General features: G+C 32.6%; 1 protein-coding gene across 3 annotated transcripts; it reads right to left on the bottom strand.

Moving 5' to 3' along the window:
- Positions 1–566: 566 nt before the first annotated feature.
- Positions 567–20,514, bottom strand: LOC132706723 (bromodomain-containing protein 4). 3 transcript variants are annotated; one of them, XM_060678231.1, is made up of 6 exons: positions 20,379–20,514; positions 9,096–9,291; positions 6,830–8,984; positions 4,778–5,059; positions 1,410–1,629; positions 568–982 (listed from the first exon to the last, which is right to left on the bottom strand). In XM_060678231.1, the coding sequence occupies exons 1-5, from the start codon at positions 20,400–20,402 to the stop codon at positions 1,410–1,412; spliced, it is 2,877 nt and encodes a 958-aa protein (XP_060534214.1). In that variant the 5' UTR covers positions 20,403–20,514; the 3' UTR covers positions 568–982. The 3 variants fall into 3 exon arrangements, with proteins under 3 accessions (XP_060534197.1, XP_060534205.1, XP_060534214.1); XM_060678214.1 differs by having other exon boundaries at positions 567–982; positions 6,830–9,291; XM_060678222.1 differs by lacking the exon at positions 20,379–20,514 and adding an exon at positions 9,697–9,805 and having other exon boundaries at positions 567–982; positions 6,830–9,291.
- Positions 20,515–21,958: the final 1,444 nt, after the last annotated feature.

Below are 21,958 nucleotides of genomic sequence, written 5' to 3'. Positions count from 1 at the left end.
TTCGTCAAGGATCTTCAATTGATTGACACCTGACAATACTTTTCTGCATAATGAGTTACAATAAAAAACCTTGCGTAATCTTTATAAGGGCGCCAAACACGTAAATTGTTATTCGTGCTGTATGACAATAGAGAATATCTTTCATTTCTTAGAAAACAATAAGAGATAGGTATCGGAACACATATAATCATTTTGTAGATAATTTGTTGGCCTAGTCAATGGAATTGAAAAACATGTAGGTATGCATTTAAAAAAATGACTATTATTATATTTCTTTCAAGGGTGTACTTTTTCAGCGTCCCCTGCATAAAATATTACATAAGTGTAGGAACAATTAGCGAAAGTTTCGCATTCGAAAACAAAATGCAATAATTATGTTCCATTTAACATTTTAATGTTGCCTTCGATTTTGGGTAGAACCGTTAACATTTCATAGGCGAAAATATTTTTAAATTGTACGTCAGGGCCAATTATATACCAGGTTTCACAAGAAAATCTATTTTGTTTCTCATAAAACTTCTAGTGGACGGTTACCGCGGAAAACCCTGTATAATATTAAATCAAAATCATCCTAAAAAAATATGTACTTTATTTATAAATGTCGTACACTGTACAGAAGTAAATATGTACTTATATTACTACATTCACAATTGACAATATAATTGCGCGTAATGCATACAATTATTATTGTCACCTCTATTTCAAAAAATAGTGGTGAACGGATGGAAAATTAGTACATTTAATAAATATAGTACGTCCATTTCATACTTATGGCTAGGTATTTACAAATATAAAACACAGTAACGCAAATTGTATACGCAATTTTAATTAAGCAGTTAAGAATACCGTCTGAATGTACTAATAAAATGGCAAAGGACTAAAGACGTTTGGTAAATTACAAACTACCACCATTCAACCAGTTGTAAAAGTCTGAAATCTCCTATTTTATTTGTCCAGGTTCCTTAAAATTTTTGCGGTCGACCTAAAATTTGAAAAAAATAAATAAGTCCATATTTTCTCACGGATTCGTTTGGTAGTTTGAGTCATTTGAATAAACACCATCCACAAAAAAGACAGTACTGGATTATAAATAAAACAGAGTTTATACAACATTAATTTTGGAAATGTTTAAATTTATTTGGTAAGTAGATGTATTTCGTATTTTAAAAGTTTATAATCATATTACATTGAAGACTAGTTTTTGGGTACACTTTTGCAAAACGCACGAATAAATTCACCGGCGAACGTCAACATATCAAGAAGAATAAATATAGCGAAAAATGTTGTTATAACAATTTAATTAAGTTTTTAAAGCGATTATAAATTGGAGTATTTAGCATATAGCCTATATGAAAATTTTGCCCATTAATAAATACTAAAAACTTTACATAATATACGTAATAACCTACCTATTCTGGGGTTGAAGTTTTGGTATCTGTTCTTTTCGAATGTTCTAAATTTGCAGAGAGTGTTTCCGTTTCGGCGGTTGTCGCTGTCGGGTCTTCGTTGGGAGAATTTGCTTCAGCTACCTCCACAAAAGCTGACGATAACTCTCCGCTTAATTTATTTGCCGTACCAGTAGCTACATCAAACATAAATATTTCTTTCTCCTTGGAAGTGGCACCGGCACTAAAAATAAAAATTTTTGCTACGTGCTAATTCCAATTGAAGTCTTATCTTACTCAAAAGGCTTTGTAACTATTAGAAGGATAGTCATTTGTGAGTTTATTTTTAACCTACTACATTGGAAGAATTATGGAAGGACGACTACTGCTTTACTTTTTTCGTCCCATGAGGAGGAGGAACGAGATATGTTGCCTCAGTTCAAATCATAATATTAAACTGTGATTGATGATAATGATGCCCCTCGAATCCAGAAACTTTATAATAATATAATTAATCAATCAATCTAAACTTTAATTACAGATTCATCATTTTTAATGACAGGGAAAAGTACCAACTAATAATCGTGAATCCTCAACCTCCAAAGTTATATTCTTTAATTAAATTACACAAAGAGGATATGGCAATAAGGTCTGTAGTTTCTTTTGTAACAGGACCATCAGTTAAATTCTCAACAAAATTAATAAAAATATTAGAATAACATATTGCCTTTAAACTTGGAACTAATTAACAAGGTTAAAGACAAAATCTATTTCCTAGCATTCCACCAATTTCAATAAACCACCAATAAACATAATAGACAATATTCTCACTCAAAGACAAGTCAACCCTATCATAAAACAAGACAAGTTGAGAACAAAATAAATGGAAATATATGGCAAAATTTAACGAAGATCTATGGTTAGGTCAACTAACAGTTTTGGTATCTGTGAGCTTATCTACTAATTGCATAATGTTGAATTTCCCTAACACGCTACATTTCCGTGTATTTTGAATTTTAAATGTTAAGTTGAATCACAGGTTAAACAGCAAACAAAATATCGAATCCTAAAACATAACGCTATAATAATACATATATTATTGGTGACGCACAAAATTTAACCAAAATGTGTTCAATGAGATCTGCTGCAATGCTGAAAAGAAGAAGCAAAAATAATAAGCTACATTTTTTTCTAGTAGATTTAAAAAGCCGCTGTAAGTAGTGTAACCATCCAATGTCACAATCTTTCAAAAAAAAAATGCAGTCGCTAGAATGTTAAATTGCTGTGGATGCAGCTATTACTTTTCATTGGCGGAGCGATCGCCAGATATTCTGACCACCTCAAATATTTGTGTGACTCTATTTGTTAGTTTTGGTTGTTGTACGGAACATCAAAACTAAGATGTTTATTAATTCAAATATTCAGCCCTATTTTCTATTTTTGGACTAATGATCCTAATGACATATCTAACATCGATGCAAGATGTTGATACACAAAGAGGATATGGCAATAAGGTCTGTAGTTTCTTTTGTAACAGCACCATCAGTTAAATTCTCAACAAAATTAATAAAAATATTAGAATAACATATTGCCTTTAAACTTGGAACTAATTACCAAGGTTAAAGACAAAATCCATTTCCTAGCATTCCACCAATTGGCGCAATAAACATAATAGACAATATTCTCACTCAAAGACAAGTCAACCCTATCATAAAACAAGACAAGTTGAGAACAAAATAAATGGAAATATATGGCAAAATTTAACGAAGATCTATGGTTAGGTCAACTAACAGTTTTGGTATCTGTGAGCTTATCTACTAATTGCATAATGTTGAATTTCCCTAACACGCTACATTTCCGTGTATTTTGAATTTTAAATGTTAAGTTGAATCACAGGTTAAACAGCAAACAAAATATCGAATCCTAAAACATAACGCTATAATAATACATATATTATTGGTGACGCACAAAATTTAACCAAAATGTGTTCAATGAGATCTGCTGCAATGCTGAAAAGAAGAAGCAAAAATAATAAGCTACATTTTTTTCTAGTAGATTTAAAAAGCCGCTGTAAGTAGTGTAATCATCCAATGTCACAATCTTTCAAAAAAAAAATGCAGTCGCTAGAATGTTAAATTGCTGTGGATGCAGCTATTACTTTTTATTGGCGGAGCGATCGCCAGATATTCTGACCACCTCAAATATTTGTGTGACTCTATTTGTTAGTTTTGGTTGTTGTACGGAACATCAAAACTAAGATGTTTATTAATTCAAATATTCAGCCCTATTTTCTATTTTTGGACTAATGATCCTAATGACATATCTAACATCGATGCAAGATGTTGATACACAAAGAGGATATGGCAATAAGGTCTGTAGTTTCTTTTGTAACAGCACCATCAGTTAAATTCTCAACAAAATTAATAAAAATATTAGAATAACATATTGCCTTTAAACTTGGAACTAATTAACAAGGTTAAAGACAAAATCTATTTCCTAGCATTCCACCAATTGGCGCAATAAACATAATAGACAATATTCTCACTCAAAGACAATTCAACCCTATCATAAAACAAGACTTATAAAATAAAATTTAAAAATAAAATTATTTTGAATTTAATGGTCAACTTTATTTTGCTAAAGACGGATTAATTATGGGAAACCCACTTCGTCCACTATTTAATATACCACTTTCCACAGAAAATTTTGATATTTGATAGATAAAATTATAACTAAAAATCAGTTTCAAATAACTCTGCACTCTATCTATCCCATATTAAATACCGGACATAAAATTTATAAAACAATAAAATAAATAGGAGAACCTTGGAAGAAATTTGGTTTTGAAGTTGCTTTTAAAACTGAAAACTCCCTAGGACATTTTTTAAAAAACAATAAAACTAAGTTGCGAAAAGCTCACAAATCCGGAGGCTAGAAGTTGAAATGTGGATGTTTTCCGAAAATGTATATCGGACAAACGGGTGGAACATTTAAGAAACGCATAAACGAACGTAAAAGGGCGTATAAAAATAAAAGTTAGGATTCCACCTATGCCATTCATTTAAATTCAGAAATGTATAAGTCAATCAAAAATTAAAAAACTACATTTGTTGGAAGCTATGGAGATTAACAAAGTGAGATATTCGAATCTATTTCTTAATGACCAATTGAATTTAAATGTGTCTCCGTTGTTAAATTTAAATTTATAACCCTATTCAGGTAATTAAAAATCTATGACTTTCTGTTTATATATATGTGTGGCAAAATTGTTATATTTTGTTTTTGGATAGACGCACGGTATTGCCGAAACAGCTGTCATAAATCACTAAATAAGTGTGAAAATCTGAACATTTTTTGTTGTAATTGAATTTTGTTAACAAATATTTACTTACCGAGTAACGAGTAGAATAACCGATTGTTTTGACGGAGTAGTATTTTTTTCGCTTTGGAGATACGTTTTGTAATTTTCCGACGTTGTATTTTCAAGCAGTTTTCTTAAGTGGCTGTTTTCAATGAGGTCCAAATAGTTTTCCGATTTAATTTCAATGGACTTGTCTGAGGCAGACAGGTCATCAGTAACAGGTGCCAGTACCACTACGTCCGAAATTTCTCTGCCTTTGAGATTCGCAACATCCAATGGGAATTGCGAGCCACTAATTCTCAGAGGCAGGTACCTATACAAAAATTAAGCCAACGTAAATTATACAAATTTATTAGGAAGGGGTATTTTTGAATAGATAGGTGTAGAGCGTCACAGAAAATTAAAAAAGAACGTGTTTAATTCAAAACTAAATTTATGGGAAAAGCAAAAAAATGTCGAACTGATCTATTATAAATCAAGAATTATAAGATATATGTTCCCGTTTAAATTTTGAAAGCCACTTATCTTCTAGTATATATTTTAAATTGTTATTAACTTGAAAAATTGAAATGGGTCTAAGTATAAGAACGTAATACATTTTTAATAAACATTAATAAAACATTCACCTCGAGCATCTGTTTTCAAGCATATAGTGATTGTGATTACAATGACTTTTCTTATAAGAGAGTATTGTGCAAACGGCTCATTTTCTGCTTTAGGAAGACTAGCATTAACTATTATTTGAAAATCATCACAATGACATATTGTAATAAGCTGAGTAATAACTTTTACCTTCGTCTTTATACTGACTTTTTTTTGACTGAAATGTTTTGATAATATATTTAACGGGTAAAACTTTCCCACTCACTGTGGTGATGCAACTAACACAAATAGGTAAATAAACTTATATATCGTTGGGATTGCTTAAATATTTTTTGACCACTTCAAACAATATTCAAGTAGTGAAACAAAAATTGTCTATTATCTTCCATGTTCTAATTTTTTAATACTGAAATTTTGAAATTATCAACGAAAAGTAGTATTTTGCAGAAGCTAAACCAGTGACATTTTTAATTATATGAAAATAGGAATTCTTTAAAAAAGGAAGGAAATAAGAATAGTAATAGTAATCATTGAATTTCAAACAATTACTTTATGTTACCATCGTTTATTCCGAAGAGAAATAATTGAAATTTTTCTAAGGAAGTATACGGGGTGCTTCACGGTCTGTGAAACATTACACATTTTGGGAAACCGGGATTTTCTGCGGCATGTAAGACTTTGGTTACGCCAGGTATTCATTCTACCACTTTAAAATTGAAAAAAATTATCAAAATAAACAAATATCGAAGCAGACAATTGAAAAAAATTCAGAATGTTTAGAAATATAACTCCATAGAGTTTACGAATTGACCAAATTTCATTATGCAAATATGCATTTTTTCGAATTTTGAGAAAGTCCTTAGGCCAGTTTCAGACGGGCGACTTTTCGAAGCAGCAATTGGTTAGAAAACGTCGGGCGTTTTTGGTTAACAATTGCTGCCTGTTGAAGCCTGTGAAGTTGATACATCTTGGGTAGTTGATCAAACGGAGCCGATTTGAGAATACAAAAGTGACTGTTATTACATTTTCAGGAGTTAACTAGTAATGAAAAACAATTAAATTGTTCCGAACTTCACATGGTCATTTACAATAGGATACTTCAACAATTTGTCATCTTCGCGGGAGCAAAAGAAGTAATGCTTCTTTTATGAAGGCCGTGCTACTACTGACCACATTTTGACGTCTCAAAGCGTCCTTATACTTACTCGGAATTTTATCAAGAAAGTTCGGAAACTATATTGGGAAAACTTATGTTTACTTTTCGTGATACTCCTAACGCAATTATCTGGATTTTTATTATTAAAACTGCTGGAGTGAATCAAACTCGTACTTTGCGTTCTTTGATTTGATTCTTCCATGACGTGCTATTTTTTCATGACGGAAAGTATGTTTATTTAATATACTCAATGTCATCCCAACTTGTCGTCTGTTTTATTACAGTAAGTAGCAATCATTAAAAGTAAATTTATCACAGACTCACCTGTTGTACGAACTATCATTCAGTAGGGGGTCCACCTCTTTTGTATTATCACTAAGAAATGCTTCTGGTATATAAGTATCTGTTCGGGAAGTTTCGGAATCAGGTTGTTTTCCATCGGGTTTTGTTCTCACTTCGTTGGTTTCAGAAGCTTCAGCTTCAAGTTCCCCGTTCTTGACGTTTTTCTCCGAATCGGGTTGGCTCAATCGGTAAACGGACTCACTTCCTGCAGACGCTAATTGTTGAGCACCACCGGCACTGTAGAAATTTGCTAATTGCTCAGGGGGTAGGGCAGACAAAGGAATGTCTCCCACTTTATCGTAATCGAGAATGGAAATATCAGCGTTATTCAGAATACCTGAAGACAATAGTTGTTGTCTTAATTCTTCCGGAACTTCATCTGGAAGCTGAGCTTCCAGGATTTTTGGATCTTTCGTGGAGGTCTTTTCCGGTTCTTTAGTGGTGGTAGTAGATTCGGTTGTCGAAATATAAATTCTGGGTGTACTGTTGTAAGACACTGGTTGTCTTACTGGTGATATGTTGTCGGTTCCACTAATACCCGGTTGATTAAAACCATTTTGCCTAATAGCGTTCGATCTCGTATTAGACTGATTGCTATCGTCTTGTGGTTTGTTTCGAATAAACGAGTTGGCCGACTGCTGCCTCTGGCTTACTAGGGGTAACGCTTGCGGCGTCCCAGGTGACGGATTAACCAGCAAGTGCTGCTCGTACTTAGGAATGGAATGAATTAATTCTCCTCCAGGCGGTAAAGCGTTCCTTATAGTTTCAATGTTAGCCCCCTGATTGCTGATACGGCTTTGCTCTAACTGATAATGATTTTGTCCGTGTTGTTGTTGTAGTTGTCTAATTTGATCCGGACTTATTTGCTTATGGAATTCTGTGTCGCTCTGCTGATTTTTGAAGTGCGTTACATCAGGCCGGTGATCACTGACACTTTTAAATCTGTGCTCGTTATGTTGAGATTGCACAGCAGGACTTTGTTGTTGCGGTGGATACCTGCTCTCCGTGTTAAGCTGTATATTTTGCTTAATTTGAGGCAGCTGTTGTGCCGAGGGGTAGTTGGTGGTTGGTCGTGCAAGTTTGATATCTGACTGATAATTACCGAAATGATGGCTGCTAGGTAAAACAGGCGATGGTTGAGACGGCCTTATATTTTCGAAAGGTGTATATGGGACGGGTTTTCGTTGAGCTGGGACGGGAACCTCACCGAAATGAATGTGCTGTTTCGAATGCTGGGAGAAGTTTTGTCGATGGGACTGAAATTGTGGTGGCGGGGGATGTGATATGGTGTGTGAGAATGTTGGGAACGATGATTTGTATGGCGGCGAGTTAAAGGTTTTTACGTTTGTTGGGGATTGAAACGGATGCTTAGGTTGCGGGAAAAATGGCGGTGGCGGCGCAGAATAGTGACCGCCGGATAAAGGTGGTGGGGGATTATTAAATGGTCTATACGGTTGTGCTTGTCTGGGTTCAGATGCAAATTGATTAGCGTTTTGATATGTCGGTTCTGGCCTTCTAAAGTAAACATCCGAAAACGAAGTCAGTTGTAGAGCTCTCGGTTGCTGACCCGAGTGATTTTCTGGTCGCTGACCGGGGTAGTCGTCAGGTTTGCTTGACCGTTTACTATAATCGAAGCCTTCCTTTCCAAAAGTGACTTTAATGTCACCTCCTGGGCTGTGGTAAGTTTCAGAATCGGGTTTAATAATTGTTCGTAGCGTAGTGCTGGGAGGCCTAGGTTGGGGAATTTCGTTGTAATGATCGTAACCCGGTTTCGATTCTTTCCATTCTTCCTCAGGTTCGGGTTCCTCCTCCTCCTCCGGTATTACCGGTGAAATTGCCGGTATGGGTTTGTCATAAATTACGGCGTCTTTGCCGTAGCCGCCGGGATTCTTTTTATATTTCACGTAAAACACCTGAACTTCTTCCTTTTTCTTCTTGGGAATTGGAAGTGGAGGTTCTGTGGGAGGAGGGGGAAGGGTGACGTTCGATTCTTTAATGATTATTTCGATGATTGGCTCGGGTTCTTTAATGTATATGGGTTTTTCGACGACCTTAATAAACGGTTTGTTTGGAATATAGATAGTGCCACCTTTTCCTCCACGATCGATGGGATCTTCTTTTTCGTTTTCGCCGTAATCTGTATTAGAGGATAAAATGTTAGTATCGTAGTACGGATCACGTTGTGAATAATGGATTAAAGGTTCCATTTGAACAGCATAAGGAGGAGTGGAGAGTGATCTTGGTCTACCTTTACGATAAGAACGGGGAAGATCTGGGAAATACTGTGGCGGAGAGTAATGTTGCAATCCAGTTAATAGTCTTCTCTCTATGTTATAGTTGGGTCGAACGTGGTGTGCGATATTTTCAAGTCCTGTTCTGCCATTCCTTTTCAGTCGATGTTGATCCGCCGCGAGCACCATAGACACCATATAAGTTAGCAGCAGCTAAAAGAAAAAAAAATACCTAGAGCATTGATATAGTGCTAGCTTTTGTAAACCAACGATCCTTAAAAGAATAATTTAAAGTACAAAAAATAAAATTGTATCCGCAGCTACGTGTGACCTCGCCTATTAAAATTCAGCAAAAACATCGAAAAGGCGAAAGTCGATAAAAAATCAAACTTGCTGAGGTTATGCCAGATACGTTTTGATTTATTCTGCTGATGATGTAGTGGATATTTTCTTGAGTGCATGAAATTAGTAAAGAACGCAGAAAGCTGAAATCAGGTGCAATAGGCAAGACAACAAGACACTGGAACATATTTTTTTGCATAAATAATCCATTAATTAATGTCAATTCATTTAAGTCGCAATCAATAAATAATAATAAGTAACAAGGAAAAAACGAACCAAATATGACTTTAGCAGTTATATTTTTTATTGTTAGAATACGTTACAATGTGGCGTCCATTAGACTGTGCTCATAGTGAAGCATCGTTTCACTTTTATTTTAAATTTGATAAAGGATATTAGACTACCAAAGCATAACCTAGAAAAAACCGAAAGTGTTGGCGAAAATAATTTGGTTAGTTCTGGAAGAAAGAACATAACTCAAATGTATAAAAAATAATTTATCTATTTTAATTTCTTCAAAAGCCGAACTGAGTAGCCACCACAAAAAGCTTTTTGTTGCAATAAATTGTAAAAATATTTTTTGCAATATACCGGTACTTACGACTTTAATTACCAGTTTAATAAAACACATGTTTCCAGGACGTTTCATGAATTTAAATCGTTCACAAAATCAAATTCATCTATGATTTTCGGTATATTTTGTACCATATAGCTGCTAGAAATATGCCGATAATACAGGAACTTATAAAGCAACTATGAAAAGCATTTTGAGAACGTTCATTCAATATGCGCATGCGCGAGATTTAAATAATGTAAATAAATAAAATAAAAATATAGTTTTTTTTTTAACCAATGACCTTGCGACATTCAAAACCCAACATGGCCGCTGACAGATCGTCAATAAGTTTGGATGCGGCATTTTTACGGCGCCATTTTTTCAAATATACTTATATCTCGAAAACAACTTAAGTGAGTGGAAAACGCTTTTTTGAAAGAAAATGGCCCAAAGTGCAGGCTAGTAGGTGAAATGTAGAGGCATACGCCGAAACTTACTATGTTATCTAATAGTAGTATGATTTGAACTAACCAAAACTACCAAGCCTTCTTACAGTTTAAATTTATAATGAAAATATAAATATTTTAAAGGAAATGAAAGGTCCAAATTTCAATATTATGTCGTAAAGTCACTATTAATAATTAACTATATGGGCCATAAATTGGGACTTTTTCGTAAAATTACATAAGAACCAATTTAATAGAAGCGTTTATGGCCGTTAATGAATTACAACAACAAATTTGTAAGCCAGTTAAATAATTTAACCCTGAGAAAAAGGAAAAATGTTTTAAAGGCACGTTCAACATCTTATTACATCAGTAAACAACCAGCTGACATTTTAAACAGAAAATCAATTTGCTAGTATTTGCGAAACGATACTAAAGCAACGGCTTAGCTTGTTTCATGCTTGATTTATAAATACCATTTTTGTAGAAGGATCTGCCGCCGATAAACTCGGTGCGATGCAAAAATCAATGAGTAAAACAGTGGCAGTGAACCCAAAAATTAACGGGACGGGGTTTGGGTGAGCTGATGGTTAATTGGTTAATATCAATACTTGAGCGTTCGAAGGCCCTGATAGGTGTGCCACTGGTAAAGCCTTTTACGCGAATATCGTTCAATGACTTCATCGCACAAAATGGGTACTTCTCAGTACAGTCACGAAAACGAAATTTTATTACTTTCATTCTCAAAGAACGTCCGTCGTCCTTACATATTATGCTTAAAACTGTTAACCTCCTTTTACATCCGCAAGCAGATTATACGAGGTAGCTGCCTACATATAAGAAAGTGAGAATTCTTCCCATAGAATTATTTGTATTGTTAATCATAACAATGGAATCCATTTGCGGGTTAATCGCTTATGAGTTCGTTCAATAATTTTTTTTTTGAGAATCAATCAGAAGGGCACAAAGTTTTGGACATAAATTTGGTACAGCTGTAGAAATCTCAAAATAGATATCGTTGTTAAACTTGCTATATATATATATATATATATATATATATATATATATATATATATATATATATATATATATATATATATATATATATATATATATATATATATATATATATATATATATATATATATATATATATATATATATATATATATATATATATATATATATATACATATATATATATATATATATATATATATATATATATATATATATATATATATATATATATATATATATATATATATATATATATATATATATATATAGTATATATATATATATATATACATATATATATATATATATATATATTCTCACGTATTGATTCACGGATGGAAAAATGTGATGACACTATATTCCGGGATATCATCCGTTCGCTCGTTGAACTCCGACTGGAATCCTGCATCCGACTGGAATCCTGCAAATCTTGCATCCGACTGGAATCCTGCAGACGTTTCGCCAAAATCTCACTTGGCATCTTCAATGCTCGTGTTCCGATATATATATATATATATATATATATATATATATATATATATATATATATATATATATATATATATATATATATATATATATATATATATATATATATATATATATATATATATATATATATATATATATATATATATATATATATATATATATATATATATATATATATATATATATATGATGACACTATATTCCGGGATATCATCCGTTCGCTCGTTGAACTCCGACTGGAATCCTGCAAATCCTGCATCCGACTGGAATCCTGCAGACGTTTCGCCAAACGTCTGCAGGATTCCAGTCGGCCAAAATCTCACTTGGCATCTTCAATGCATTGAAGTCAAGTGAGATTTTGGCGAAACGTCTGCAGGATTCCAGTCGGATGCAGGATTTGCAGGATTCCAGTCGGATGCAGGATTCCAGTCGGATGCAGGATTCCAGTCGGATGCAGGATTCCAGTCGGAGTTCAACGAGCGAACGGATGATATCCCGGAATATAGTGTCATCACATTTTTCCATCCGTGAATCAATACGTGAGAATATATATATATATATATATATATATATATATATATATATATATATATATATATATATATATATATATATATATATATATATATATATATATATATATATATATATATATATATATATATATATATATATATATATATATATATATATATAATTTGACAAGAAATGACTTTTTTTATGCTTACATATGCATAAAGGCTATTTCACCAACACTTTTTCGACAGGTCGTTATTAAAATACTTACCCATTTTGTATAATATTTTTTGACTTCTGTTTGTCTGGAAGCAAATTATCCCCTTTGATTTTGCTAATTTTTATCTTACAATTTTCAGATTTTGTGTTTCTTTGGTGAAATTGATTTATAAGGTATAATGTATAAAATTATTTATGTTTTAGCTCATATTGATGGACCCAATTTCCAATTCATGGATCACTAGATTAATTGTGTTCTAGAAGTCTGTTAACGATACAGGGTGTCAAAGATTTCTGCAAAAAAAAATATCCTCACCGATTTCTCTTTCAAATTAAATTAAAGATAAAACTTATGAGTTAATTTTTCTTGGTAGTTCGTTCCATTATTGTTAAAAAATAAGGAAACATCTCTGGTTTACGTGATTTTTCAGTTTTTTTTGAATAACTAAAAAAAAAAAATTGTTTAGAATCTAACGAATTTAATAAATAATCAGCAATACTTGGTAAACAAAATACATGAAGACAATCCGTCATTTATATTAACTGTTTCTTTTTAAATTTTGATTACGGAAGCGTAATAAGTTAATTTTTGATCTTTTTTCGCCACAATTTCGATGCGAGATACAAAGAAAAGTCAAGACAAGTTTTATGTGTAGTTTTAGCATAGCGGGGTATAATCTTTGCTATAAATTCGGTGAAGAAGTCCTTGGGATGCCACTTACTAAAGGGAATCTACATATTACGCGAAATGACGATGCCAAAATTGCAACAATATCGTCAAATATTAATAAAACAATACGATAAAAAAAAAGAAACAATTTATCTGGAAAATTAGAATCTTAGGACAAATGTTAAAATGAAATTTTCAACTTAAAATTGAGTCAGAAATATACTTTTAAATTTAGTAAATACTTTTAAGGTCACGTTCATATTATTCTGTATGTAAATCAATTGCTATATTATTTTATTAAAGTCTGTTCTACCAAGACTCAAAAACCACACAAAAACTTACAAAATGCCATTTGCGTTTAATGTTTATTAATATTATTTCCTGTCAAGCATCAGATTATAAATTTACATTTGTTATTTACTTTGTGGCACACTTGTGAAAAGTGTGTATATAAAACTAAACTTTTTCTGAATTCCTAACGGTTACGCTACGAAAGTGAACGAAAAATTGCTTTATTTTAATTTTAATACTAGTAATTTACATTAACTTTAAACTCTCAAGAACAGTTAACAAAGCCGGAAAAAGAATATTTTTGTGCAAAATTATGGATATAATATAAATCTCTGATACCTCGGCAGCGAGTCTTTATACAGGGCCGTTCGCTGTGAGTATCTTGTTAAAAGTTCAAGAGAATTCGGCGAAAAAAATATTTCTTATTTAGTGTTGCCAAATCTAAGGGAAGCTTTTTAATTTTATATTACTGGCATATTCAAATCCCACACGAAAGTTATTACGTTATTACGATGTTAAGAAACTAAACCTTGTTCTATAAGTTAGTTTGAAAAACTTTACTTTACTGCATTTACGAGTAAATTTTATGTAACTTTTCCTGTTTTAAAATAACCAACCTGCTAACTTTAAAACCTCAGTTTCATTAAACACTTTAGTTACGGGTTGAGGAAGATTGGTGGTTTTCGGTAGATATTTATTTCAGAATGTGTTCTGCAATTATCAAGCCATAATGCAATTGTAATTTCTTCTGTGATGTCGTAGAAAATGTAATAACAATATGCCAAACGTTTACAAACTTCTTCAGAAACTTCTTGCATAATATACTATTTCAAAGGTTCTCAAATAGAAAAAAGCAGATGGTGTTTGGGTAAATTAGGCATTCGATCTCAATTCTTTGGTCGCACCAATTTAATCGTCTTCACTTATCAAATTGCACAATCAACGTTAGCCGTGTCTGAACGCATATAGCTTTCCTATTTCGAAAACGTTGCCGCTCGGTTAATTAACGTCTAATCGTTGACCAAATATTTATAACGAGAAAACATTTCAGTGACACACAAAACCCTGTGGAGAACACACGCGGAATTTCCTTACTGAGATACGTATAAAAAATTGAGGACACCAGCAACACCGGCAGCGAAATAACATTCTTGCAAAAACGTCTTGGAACACGTAGGTTGGAGGTACCTGTGGTATTACCGCAACGAATTCCATCGTTGATTTAAAGATTTTCTCTCGATCTGCCTCGATATTGCGGTTCCGGCTCCGTTCAACTGTTGATAATAATCAAATAAAGATTTTTTGAACAAACACACAATTCTAGATATCAAAACTTGTTAAGTTGACCGTTTTGAATGTCTGGTGTCACGAGCGTCGGCGAAACGCATGCAACTCATGTTTGATTTTAAATAATTTTTGATACATTGAACTAAAGTGGCTTTTACTTGATGAAAATCCATTTCTCAAAATAAATAAGAACTAAAAGTTCAGATTTTCACGAAATTATATATTTTCACATGACAATTGTTTCGACAACACCGTGTCTTTGTCAAATGTAATATTTGCAAACTACCTGCTACTATAATAACAATAACACGAATAAACAATTCTAGACCACAGTAAACACTATTTATCCGAAACCTAATACAGAACACGAACAATTTAAAACAATTACATACATAGGAGAACCTAGTGAAAAGTTTCAAAACATTTGTCAAAATGTGGTTTAAAAATAGCTTTTAGAACTAACAACACAATAGGAAAATTTATAAAAGACAATAAAACGAAATGTCCAAAATCTCAAAAATCAGGTGTCTACAGGTTGAAATGCGGATCTTGTCCTAAAATTTATATTGGACAAACAGAAACACATTAACGAACATAAAAGAGCGTTTAAAAACAATAGTCTAGATTCTAATTATGCTATTCACTTAAACACAGAAAAACGCATTTTTGACGACAATTTTGATATTTTACATACAGCCACAAAAAGTAGAAAAATAGAAAAGTTGCATAATCTTTGCAGCATTATCTTTTAGACTTGTAAAAGAAAACAAATGTGCATCGCAAAGTTGCGAAACAATTGCAAGCTTTTTATTTTTTGAACTTGAATAAGCTAAATGAGGAGCATAAACACCATCTCGGATGATTGATTCCCATATTGGTGACATATAAAGACCTGAGTCGCGGTTAAGAGTATTAGGTTGTTGTTTTCGTTGGCAGAAGAACTGATTACATGCAATAATTTTAGTTTTATCGAATAAAATTTTATATCCGGTTTCATGATTGTGTTCGGCAACAGCTGGTGAGTCTATTTGTATTAGTCGTAAGACTCTTTCGTGTTCTTTGAGCTTAGTTGACATTTTTCGACCGGTCTCTCCAATATATTCTTTACCGCATATGCATGGAATGCTGTAAACTCCTGGCATCTCAAATGGAATTTTGTCTTTGATGGACCTAAGATGTTGAGAAATTTTTGGACAAGTGGTAAATCTGGTTTTGACGTTAGAATGATATGTGGTCAGTGATAATTTAAATGTAAGGAAGGACGACAGTGGCAAGTGTAGGAATGCTTTCGGCCCCATTGCTATTGGGAGGTTGTGGTGAAGTGTATTTTTTGATCGAACGCTTAATATCTTTAATGTGGAAATTATTAGAGAGAAGAGCAGAGGTAAGATGTTTTAATTCTAGGTTCAGTGACTCGGACTGAGATAGTTTTACAGCTCTGTAAACAAGGCAGTTGATAACTGATGATTTTTGGGTCGGATGGTGATGTGTTGTGTTAGGTCTGATTTTCCATTGATAATATCTAAGAATGGAAGGTTATTATTAGTTTCCAGACAAGCACTTTTCGATTAAGATGAGATGGTTTGGTTCCAGATTCTCGTATTATAATATATCTAAAATGATGTTGAGAGTTTCAGGAATAGGAACTGTGGTAAAGAGGGATCCTAGGTCGAAACTAACTAGAATATCTTGTGTATCTAATGTAACCATCAGTTTTCTCTGTAAGGGGTTTTAATAAGGAAGCTAGATATTTTGTTAGAGAATATGTTGGAGAACCAACAATGCTGACAATAGGTCGAAGGGGTAATCCTGGTTTGTGGCTCTTTGAGAATCTGTAGAGACGAGTTAGCAAGTTCGACTCATCAAAAACCGACGCAGGAGGATTCCAGAAGTTTTGTAAAAAGGATTACAGAAGCCTGTGGGAGTTTCTTTAAAAAATTAATGAATAGTTGCAGTTTAACAGCAATATAGTTAGATTAATTCTGGGTGGCTGATACCGTCAGCTGACACAATGAAACGCTTTATCTAGCAATTTAATGAAACCAAAAGTCTCAGTAGAAAAACGAAAACCGTTGTTACCAACGAAGATGTGACATGAATATTTTGCTCTCTTTTGAATACTTGTTTGAATAATAATTATAAATAAAATTAAAAATTTTTAGAAAAAAATGTTCAATCTCAATTGTTGCAGCACAATTTTCAATTCAAGTCAAACAAACAAGTCCACTTCAAAATATTATAAATATCACCCCTACAAATTTATTCCATTCTAAGGCTTATTTGAAGGGCATAAAATTCAACGATTACAATATTGCCAAGAAATGTAGAGGCATGTAACAGAGGAGCCCGATTTTTTGAGAAAAATTATGTTTGCTGATGAAGCAACCTTCACTAAACCACATAAAATTTAACCATTAAAAATACAGGATTTCTGTGTGATGGCCAACCGAATAATCGGATCGATTTTTGAATGCGATTCATCATAAAATGAGAGATAATATTAGAGAATGTTTGCGAAATCAAGGTGGATATACAGAAAACACTTCACGTTATATTTTCATTATTGTTCTTTTAATTATCGCTGTTATCGGTTTTATTATCGTTTGTTGTTGTTGATATTATTCTTCAGATTTTTTAGTATTATTGGTTAATTAAAACTTATTGAAATAAAGAAGAAGAACTACTTGAAGCTTTTCCTACCCAGAGTTACCCATTTTTCTAACTGATGGTTTCAATATAGCCATCTGTTTAGTTAACCAAAAATTTAAACTTAAATAATTTAAGAACGGTTTATCGAAATGTATTTTTGAAATCAGGAGAAAAAGATCTATCGTCATAATAGAAAATATCCTTTTCCTTCTCCATAATAATGTTTGTGTCAAAAATTAATCGATAATATCAAATTTGTTTCAAAAGTTGATATTAAAAAAAATGCAAGATTCTTAAGTTGGAAAATGATAATAAATAATAAAATAAAATGATTACCTATTTGAAATTTTTAAACAAAATTGGTACACTACTTTTTTAAGACAAGAAAACATGAATCAAAAAAAATCGAGGTCAGTATTTTGCGATCTATATCTACACATCTGTACATCAAAGAGGTATACTTAGTTAACAATTCAAAACAGTCATTTGGTATTTTAATGTGTCAAAATTTTGTATTTTTAAACAAAATACTTTACTGCAATTATAAACCTGTTTTTTTTTTTCACATATAAGTAAGTATACCTTTCGAATGCAGAAATAAATCGCCAAAAACTTCCAGTTTTTAAAAAATCTACAAATATCTTTTTTTTGCTCCCTGTTCTAAAATACCCAAGCATGCATTGATTAAGCATGTGCGAAGTATCGCTTCGAGATGAAAGTTTAAGCACTCGCTCCTCAGCACTTCGATCGTGACTAAAGTGGCGATTTTTTTCCATAATACACTGTTTTTTTTTACTTTTGTTAACCTACTTCATTTTTTTGACAATACACCAGAACCACGTTGTTTGGACTGGAATCAGCATCTATTATGTAATATTAAGATAACAGAAATTGCAGTCTCCTCCTCCGTGATACTTTATTTTGCACTCTTATCCCATTAAATCAGACACCCATAATTTAACGTGCCCTTTTATTAGCATAAAAAAGAACTTAAAAGTTACATAACAAGTGAAATGAATGATGTAAGTGATTCAAACTGAACTTTGAACCGAATCTAATCAAATGTTAGATACAATAACCGCCACGCCCTTTTTAACAAACTTTACATGTTGCTTTCTCATTGTGTTATTTCAAATTAGTGAATGGTGAATGTACAAGCTGGTTACTTCTAAAGTGATTACTATTGGGATAATGGAAACGGCAAGAGATACAACATTGGTTAAATGAGGAAATTTTTGCATTTTTAGAATTTAAAAAGAAAACCTAAAATGGTAAAATTGTAAACAAATCACCATATTGTATTGTCAACTTATTATTTAATTATCAATTAGACTAATGGAACTTCCTATTAATATAATACAAATTTAAAGTTGAACTTTTATAACTATCTTTACAAAATTTGTATACATTAGGTGCCTGTGACAGTCGTAAAATAAAAAAAAAATTACAGTATTTTCAATAATCTGCGAAATACAATTCGGCATTCAAACAAATGGATAATGAAATATCCGAATGCTGTGCTTTAAGAAATATATGTCTCTGGGATGCTACAGCTCCGCAGGATATTGTTTAACAGTAGCCTTTTCTACTATTTTGTAATTTACTTTTACGTCCCTAAGTTTTGCAACAATTTTTCCAAACACATTCCTCATCGTTTCGTAGAGAATGTTGCCAATACAGTATAATACAATAAATGATCTTTATGAAAATCTTAAGTGATTTTCCAACCGCATCGATGATTTTTTTTGAAAGAAAAATGAAAATCAATTGTGCAAACCTCTATAGATTCGCTTAGTAGAATTTTTATTAGTGCAAGATTTATGTTGCACAAACATCCTTTTATAGAACGGAAAAAATGCGTACACTGACTTCGATGACATTATATTTGACATAATATTTCAATTGTGTGTTTCAACAATTAACTAAATTTTTATTTAAATTAAATACATTCACAATTTTTTCAATTATCCATGTTTATTTTCCATATAGTTGCTAGATCACATTAATACTGTAAAACTGATGCGACCCAGACGGCTGTGATACTTTCGTAAAAATGATAAGTTCTCCGCGCATACACCAAATTTTTTTTAAACAGCGATCTGCACACTTGTTTTTCTTGAAAATTTAATCTGATACGTATTATTGGTTGGTTTGAAATGAGACGGTGTTATTGGTTGAAAGCGAGTTTTGAAATGGCTCGCGCATGCGCACATTGAATTGAATTGAATCATTGTAACATGTTGGCTTGAAAGGTGCCTGTATCATTGGCATAGGCAATCCGTTCCATATTCTTAGTAGTTATTCCTTAGTAGCTCCTCTCATTATTAAAATTTCGTTCAATTCTAATTCGTTTGGTTTTTGAAGTTTAAAGTATAGGATCGTACATATTTTTTTATTTCTTGTCATTTTTATTATCTTTTAATGATGTACTAGAAAAAAGCCAACAAAGAACAAAAGAACTAAAAACCAGTTTCTTTTTTTTTTATTTAAGCAGTGATATTTCAGCGTTAACCAATATCATTGGTATTATTGGGTAGCATCAGTTAGATTTCCTTGTATTACAACCAGTGGTGCTATTTTGATCAAAACAGAATTAAAAAAGAGGAAGAAAAATGTTAACTTCCATCCCGTCTTACTGGTCAAATAAATGTTGTTATTTTTTAAAAATTATTGGTTGAAATAAAATGTGTAAATGTCATAAACCTCTGTGGTTAGTACGTTGGTGTTGATTATGAAACAAAACTTTTCAAACTATAAGTAAAAAAAATGCAAGCGCACTTTTTATAGTCACGGTTAGGTATTATTTACTTACACAAGTTTTGAAAGTCCACACCATTTCGAACTCGATTGACGGACAATTAAAAAACTCTCACCCACACGTACCGCACATAAAATACATCACCGATTGCACCGGTAATGAAGAAGAGGTGAAGACTAAAAGCTGTGTAGTTATCAGTAATCATCGGCAAGCGAGAGAAAGGTGGAGTGCGAGGAGAAAGGGATCCTTATAGAAAGTTGTCTTTGCGGGACCGGGTGCCGCGTTTTCTTAAGGATGAGCGCGAGCGACAGAAAAATATTGCACCAACGGTTAAGTAATTGTCGTTTCTTAATATTTAATAACGCCCCACGCAACGGCTTTCTCATTAGATAGTCGAAACCTTTTGGTTTAAACGCCTCCTTGGCGATTTTTTCGCACCGTTTGAAGAAAATTTACATGCAAATGTGACAAAAGGCAACGTTCCATTCCATTGAAAACGTTAGTTCTTTTGTAATTCAACTCAATGAAAATGGAAATAGTAAAAATTCGAAGGTAAAAAAATATAGTTAAAAACGGTTAACTCTCTCAGTATGGAGAGGGTTTCCAAAAACATTTCGCTAAGTTCTATGGTCAACAGCATATTAATTTAATTAATTATTTTTAATTAATTTAATTAATTTCACTTCTGAAATTGTGAAAGAATTTGTTGTAAACTAAATTTGTCCAAAGCGGGAATGGATGTCGGATATTTCGAGTGAATGAAGACTGCTTATAACGAAGAAACAAATAACAAAGCAATAGCACAGTTTGAGTTTTTTGGCAATGCCTATGCTAGCATTAAAAAGCCGAAAAATTATTTGGTACTTTAAACGAGGAGATGTATCTTCCAATTCCGTTGTTTTTAAACAATTTAAACATTTCATCACCCGGAGTCTCTGATACCCCAAATCTTAGGGCGAATGAACTTTGGTATTTGTTCCACAAGAGCTTTCTATGGAACAAGACAATGTTGTAGTATCATAACATCATTCATGACTCTCATGTGTGAAATGACATTTTTGTTTTTGAAGTAATGGTGGGCTGATTCTAAATGATTCTGAATGTGATACAGGGAACACCAAGGTAAGGTAAGAACTTACTGTGCACCATACCTTGACGCTTACTTTGGTCTTTTAAGATCAGCGTCCAAATTCATCTTCATCAAACGAAAAAAATGAAGAGACCACTTATAACGACCTTTGTTTTGGAGCAACAACCAAAACGTTCCAGAACTGAATCAAAACGAAAAAGAGCTCAGACTCAGAACGAAATGAAAGAGCCAAGCAAAGCGTTGTTAAAGGTATAAAAATGTATTGTTTAGCATTGTCAAGAGTCCCTTGGAGTTAGTTCTTGTTTTTGGGAGTGGGGGGCTATTTCGACCCTCGGAAAAGTAAGTAATACAGTGTAAACCATGTCCAGAGTAGTTTTACGAAATCTGCACTTCATACCAAGGGATTGGATCCTTTTTCTGCGATACAAATCAACAATTTTCTTGACGGACGAATCAGGACTGTACTACTAATACACTAATAAAAATCGACTAATCGACTAGAGAGAAATCACAACACCAAATACCTTTGATTCTAAGAACAATC

The sequence above is a fragment of the Cylas formicarius genome, unplaced genomic scaffold (assembly GCF_029955315.1).
Source record: "Cylas formicarius isolate icCylForm1 unplaced genomic scaffold, icCylForm1.1 PGA_scaffold_10__41_contigs__length_53128322, whole genome shotgun sequence".
Taxonomy (NCBI): domain Eukaryota; kingdom Metazoa; phylum Arthropoda; class Insecta; order Coleoptera; family Brentidae; genus Cylas; species Cylas formicarius.
Note: the sequence above shows the minus strand (reverse complement) of the source record. Positions and strands in the feature narration are given on the sequence as shown.